The sequence below is a fragment of the Helicoverpa zea genome, chromosome 17 (genome assembly GCF_022581195.2).
Source record: "Helicoverpa zea isolate HzStark_Cry1AcR chromosome 17, ilHelZeax1.1, whole genome shotgun sequence".
In the NCBI taxonomy this organism is placed as follows: domain Eukaryota; kingdom Metazoa; phylum Arthropoda; class Insecta; order Lepidoptera; family Noctuidae; genus Helicoverpa; species Helicoverpa zea.
The window spans coordinates 651,743-657,742 of record NC_061468.1 but is presented as its reverse complement, the minus strand read 5'-3'; the positions used below and the strand labels follow the sequence as shown (position 1 = coordinate 657,742).

The window sequence follows — 6,000 nt, the reverse complement described above, 5'->3', positions numbered from 1 at the left end:
GGTTGGGCTGTCGATGCGAACTAGATTGACAATGACTTTATCTTTCAATTCAGTATGATTATTTCAGGCCTGCTGTGGGGGCGCTATATATACCAACGAAATAGTGGACGGTGACTTCTTGTCATCTTATCTATATTATAAAGGTAGGTATGCATTATTGTTCAAAAAATGCATTAGTAATTAGTTCATTAAATAAGTTTATAATACCATATCGATTTGTAACTCACAGTTATGACACCGTTATTGCTTTTAATCAAACTATTGTGTTTCTTGCTAGATTTTATTATATGTATAGTTTTTAATTCGTTAACCTGTAATGAAGTAGGAAACTATTCTACATTTCTTTTCTAGTCTGGTCAACTGCTGGACAAAGGGCCCCCTCTTTTCGTCTCGACTCACGATCCCTTCAGTATTTATACCATCACGGTTGTAAGCATCCAGGTCGTCAAACCATCTCTTTCGGGGCCTGCCTCATCTGCAATGACCATGTTAGGTTAGGGTCTCCGCTGGGTGACAATACTTTCCCACCATTATGATTAATGAATTTTTAGGGGCATCCCAGGGTCACTTATTCTATCTATGACAGGTTTCCGTCTATACCGTCCCAATTTTCATTACCGTCATTTATTTCCTACAAAGGGCTGACTAAATAGTCTACAGTGTGCACGCAGGCTTACTGTTTATGCCTTGCATTCGGTGAAAATAGAGGAAAAATGTTTATCTTAATAGGTAGTATCTATCTATATCAAGTAATACATAATCGATCTTGTCGCATTGATGAATTGCCAGTCATAGTGAGAACAGTAATGTTAACAAAGAGTTTCCATAAACCCCAATGAGCTTGCAAAAAAGATTGTCACTAATTTGTCGATAATTGGAGAAATAACTATCTTATTATTTTTATTTCACGGATGTAATTAACATGGATCCTTTTGATTCGGACTTTTAGCAAAGTCAACTTAATCCAACGCCGTTTTTTTTCGGATATTGATGAGAGCTGACTTAGGGGAGTTTTATTAAAACTGAGATTCCATTATTTTTATTTATTAGTAGTTATGTAGTTATAATAAGAATATATTTTAGTAAGTAGTACAATCAGTAAGTAATACAGGATGAGTAGTCTAATTAGGCAGGCCCAACTTCGAAAAAGAGGTCAACAGTCGAATGCAACTCGGCTGGGCAGCGTTCGGGAAACTACGCAATGTCTTTTCGCACGACATAGCTCAGTGCCTCAAGACGAAAGTGTTCAACCAATGTGTGTTACCAGTGATGACTTACGGCACCGAAACGTGGTATCTTACTATCGGCCTCATCTCAAAGGTAAAAGTCGCTCAACGAGCTGTGGAGAGGGCTATGCTCGTAGACGAACCAAAGTCACCGATATATCCCACCGGATTAGCAAGTTGAAGTGGCAAAGGGCAGGCCATATTGCTCGCAGATCAGATGGCGGATAGGGTCGAAAAATGCTGGAGTGGAGACGTAAAAATGAAATAAGTATTTAGTTTAAGAACAAATTTTTATTTCTTAGTACTAGGTCCCACACATATATCCCCACAGAACTGGTAGATATTTATAAAACAGGCATTGACTTTTCTAATGGCATCACATTGATTGGATGTCAATCCGCAAGTTTAAAAGCTTCATATTCTATTTTTTTTATATTTTTTAATTAAACAAGGGTTTCCAATCATAAATAAATATTCATTTATTTCGGGTGCTAATTAAACAGACTTCTTTTTAATATCATTATTCGCCCCCAAAAATGTATGTTGCCTTCTAAATTACTAAAGTCAGCCACAATTAACGAGCATCTGAATAATACTATCTTAGCCAATAGTTATCTTCTAAGTAAGCCACTCTAAATACAACTCAGCGTGATGAATATTTTTTAGCATCTAAATTTGTAGCATGCATTCTAACTAAACTAAAGTAAACTTCTAAAATACTATGACATCATAAGATATATTATTTAGCTTCTAATTTTTTAACTCAGTACGTTAATTGACCCAAGCATGGCTTCTGTCACGGCTCCGGTGCTGCGGGGCTCCGGCGGTCCCCAGCCCAGGTTGCCGGCCAGCAAGCCGAAGCTGCGGTGGTGAGCGTCGCCGCCTCGCCGCCTCGCCCCTCCGCGTCTACGCGGTTTTGAATTGCACTCTTGGGGTAGGATTTGCAGCGATTCTTTTTCGTCACTAACTTAAATTTTTAATACAATGTTTTTTCAATGTTTTGAATCCAAATTAAATTCTACCATAAAAAAAAACGAGCCAAGAAAAATGAGATCAAGAAAAACGAGGCTGAGTTAGTAAATTAGATGACAATGTACATATAAATAAGAAGGACAAGTCACAATAAATATTGATCTTTACTTGAAGCTTGTCATTTCCCCATTGCTTAGTTATAAAATTAGAAGTTTAATCATGTGTCCAATAAATAATTTCGTGGCTAGACTTATAATTTCCCATTTATTTCGTATCTTCTTCACGATTACAATTATTTTGATACAATTCCTATAAACTTTTACAACAACATTCATATTTTTAAAAGATCATTTAAAAATTGATCTATGAAATATAATCCTAAAAAAACTGAAATTAAACTAAAATAAGTGTCCGTCAGACTTAGAGTACCCATACACTGCAAACTTTTAGTCAGCCAATAGTTTATTTATTTATTTATTTATTTAACACTTTTGTACACATAGAACACAAAAAATAATAAATAATAGGAAAAAAAATTGTTGTTGAGGCACATAAATCAATATGGAGATGAATGACAGAACGCACATTACAACGATCAGATATTTAATCCGCATCAGATCGACTGAAAACTTTGAAAGGAATCAAGCTTTCTTCAAAAAGAATGACAACTGACTGTCGACTATCGGCCGTCTGTTTAGTCTGCAGTGTTCGGGTTCTCTTACTTTGATCACACTACTTCTTCTTCTTCTTTCGTGTCGATGACATGTCTTATAGTGAGACTACACTTTGTCAGCACAATATGCCCACAGAGCACGGCCGGATGCGCTCATTAGGTACTACTTATTTTATAACAAAATGCATAATTCTATGTACAGTCATGTACAAATAAAGTATCTAGCTAGTTGCATCTTTATTTCAACACTCCCCATCTGACGAAATCATCGATGGCTCCATTGATTCTCTTAATGTATAAGTCGCTGGTCTTCTCGACTCCAAAGTCTGCAAATGTGAGATCTTCGTCTACTTTGGGCGCGTCCTCAGGGTTAATCGTCATCATCGGCAAGATAAAAACTGACAAGGTCAACGCGTACGGCATTTTCTGAAATAATTATGCATACGGTAAATTAGCTCGTAATTGGTGTCAGATAATTTTAAGCAAGCAGAACACGGTTTGAGCTAATTTTCTTATAATAATTGACCCTAATTTGGAGCGTATTGGCCCTTCTTCAACTTAATCTTGAAACGTGACATTTACTCAGCAAAGATACGAGCTCATAGCTCGTTACCTCTGCAGGTCAAGATGGTAAACGGCCCTCATACCGTCACTGTTAAACTACGCGATCACAGTTTTGGGAAACTGCCAAAGTATTACGTTCTCCTATGTAATCTTAGTAAATGAGACCATAGTCAACGTTCAAGTCAGTAGCTAGAAAACTGATGTTGGACTATGACGCTATAAGCAGCACTGCTCGGCTTAAGAAGTGGGGACAAGGAATGTATTAATGATATTTCTGAACTTTACCTCTTTAAGTTCCGCGTAAAAGTCCTCCTTAGGGAAGATCTCGTGGGGGTTGAGGTGCAGCCTCCTCATGGAGGCGCTGAGCTGCGAGTAGTAGTGCTCCACGAGCCGGTCGAAGTACTTAGCGCGGAACTGCTCGTCGGACCCCGTGAAAATGAAGTACAGCAGGTCCATCACCGGACTGCCGGCCTGCAGGGTCTGCAGGTCCAGTATCTTGATGTCCACCTTACCGTCCTGAGACAGAAATAATGTGCTCGAACTTAACTATTAATGTCTTTAACCACGGATGACACACGGTGACACACTTTGACCACAAGGTCTGACGCTCGACCTGTTTATATTTCACATAAGCGACGCGTACTGCCTACTTTTTTTACATACACATTGTTACTTTTACCTTTGGCCATAACATGACGCGACAGCCTTTTTTGCGTTTTCCTTATAGAAAACCCCTCACACCGAAAATTACCTATGTCTAAATTATGATCAGGAAATACAACGCAAAAAAAGTGTAAGAAGAGGATTATAAAAGCGACAGCAAATCATAAAACAGACTCACCTTCCGCACTCTGTGTACCAAGTTGTTGCCCCTGAAGTCTCCGTGTGTGATCACTGTTGTACGAGAGGGTTTGAAGAAATCAATATACAATTCGTTTATGTTTCGACTCATAAACTTCTCCAAAGAATTTTTATGTTCTGGTCTAACGGAGCGTAATGCAACAGCAGTAGATCTTTTTATCGTTCCTTCTATACCAACAACTTCCCAATCTACGCTTGGACGATCTAAAGTCTTTTGAAATTCCTCTGGATCTTTTTTTTGAAATGCGTAGGAAAGAGCATGGAACTTGGCTAATTCCGTGATTGCGGCAGAAGCGTACTCCCAGTCATATGACTTAAACCTGTCGAAAGCTTCGTAGCCCTGCGTTATTAGGTTCTCCAGCACCATGGTCTCCAGGTACTGCGCGGAAGCATCAAATCCGTAGAACTTGACGAACGGCAATCTGTGCTCCTCAGGCACTCCATGTTCTTCTTCTAAAGCTTCAAAGATTTTAAATAATGTTGTGTAAGCAAATTTTTCATTGCCATAAAAGTCTATGGTTGCCTCGCTTCGAAACTTTTCGCCGACCGCTGCAACTTTGCCGAATAAATTAAGATCCTCTTTATTCTTCGCTTTAATGATCGCTGTATACAGTGTAGATGTGTAGTTCGCGCCACCACTTGATATACTATTTATAATTATTTCAGGGTTCTCATAATTATGTTCTTTAGCGATTTTCTTCAACAAATTCCGAAGCGGTTCCTCTGATTGCACCATGGTTGCGCTGTCGATTCACACTGAATGGACAATAACTTTTTATCTTTCTTTCAAGTATATGATTATTTCAGGCCAGCTGTATAGGCGCTATATATATACGAATTGGTGAACGGTGACTTCTTGTGATTTTATCTACTAAGGTATGCATTATTGTTCGATTAGTCATATAATCAGTAATTACTTCATGAAGTAGTATCTACATGTATGTCGGGCCCGGCTATGACACCGTTATTGTTTTTAACTTTACTTTAGCTTGATATTTAACCTACTGCGTATTTGTTTCTTATTAGGAGAAAGAGAATCCTCTTTTCGACTCGACATCTCACTTTTTCTCCAGCACTCCAGCTGCCTCGCCATCTCTTCCAGGCTCTGCCACGTCTGCAATGGCCATGTTAGGGTCCACTGGGTGACAACAAGTAGTCTGTTGACCTACAATGATGATGATTAATATATTTTGAGGGACACTTATTCTATCTATGCAATTTTTCTATCCATCCCAACAGTCGTTACGAATCATCGCGAATTCTTTATCATCAGCCACACAAAACTGTCTTGAAACTATTTCGTGGTTTTCCAGTCGGTTCTCCACGTTTTTAATGGTAGATTTGTCATTAGTCCGGTGGGTCCCATCAGGGCCAATACCTGCAGCCGGGGCTGCAGAATTAGCGCGCCATTACCGCGGCCCTGGTACATTAAGGGCTGAAGAAAGAACATGATGGGTTTTAGTCAGTAAGTCTGACACTCCCTCACGTCACGTCGAAAAAAACGAAACGTTTATTAAATTGTATTCGGTGTAAATAGAGGAATTATTTTATATCTATATCAACCAGTAGAATATCTACCTGTCGCATTGACTAATTGCCAGTCATAGTGAAAACAATAATGTTGATACCTACAATATTTCCACAAACCCCAATTTATAATGAGTTTGCAAAAACTGCGTTAAGGGTATCTAACATTGTCACTAA

At 38.7% G+C, this 6,000-nt stretch overlaps 1 protein-coding gene across 1 annotated transcript; it reads right to left on the bottom strand.

The window, feature by feature from the left end:
• Positions 1 to 3,011: 3,011 nt before the first annotated feature.
• LOC124638413 lies at positions 3,012 to 5,155 on the bottom strand. The gene is made up of 3 exons (XM_047175369.1): positions 4,277 to 5,155; positions 3,721 to 3,951; positions 3,012 to 3,297 (listed from the first exon to the last, which is right to left on the bottom strand). The coding sequence occupies exons 1-3, from the start codon at positions 5,030 to 5,032 to the stop codon at positions 3,109 to 3,111; spliced, it is 1,176 nt and encodes a 391-aa protein (XP_047031325.1). The 5' UTR covers positions 5,033 to 5,155; the 3' UTR covers positions 3,012 to 3,108.
• Between the last annotated feature and the right edge of the window lie 845 nt (positions 5,156 to 6,000).

What these genes read in the sequence shown, in the direction of transcription:
- LOC124638413 (XM_047175369.1), bottom strand. Translation starts at nt 5,032, where the DNA reads ATGGTGCAATCAGAGGAACCGCTTCGGAATTTGTTGAAGAAAATCGCT. An exon ending in TGGTACACAGAGTGCGGAAG is followed by an intron (nt 3,952 to 4,276) that starts GTGAGTCTGTTT and finishes TTTCTGTCTCAG; the next exon opens with GACGGTAAGGTGGACATCAA. An exon ending in TTTACGCGGAACTTAAAGAG is followed by an intron (nt 3,298 to 3,720) that starts GTAAAGTTCAGA and finishes TAATTATTTCAG; the next exon opens with AAAATGCCGTACGCGTTGAC.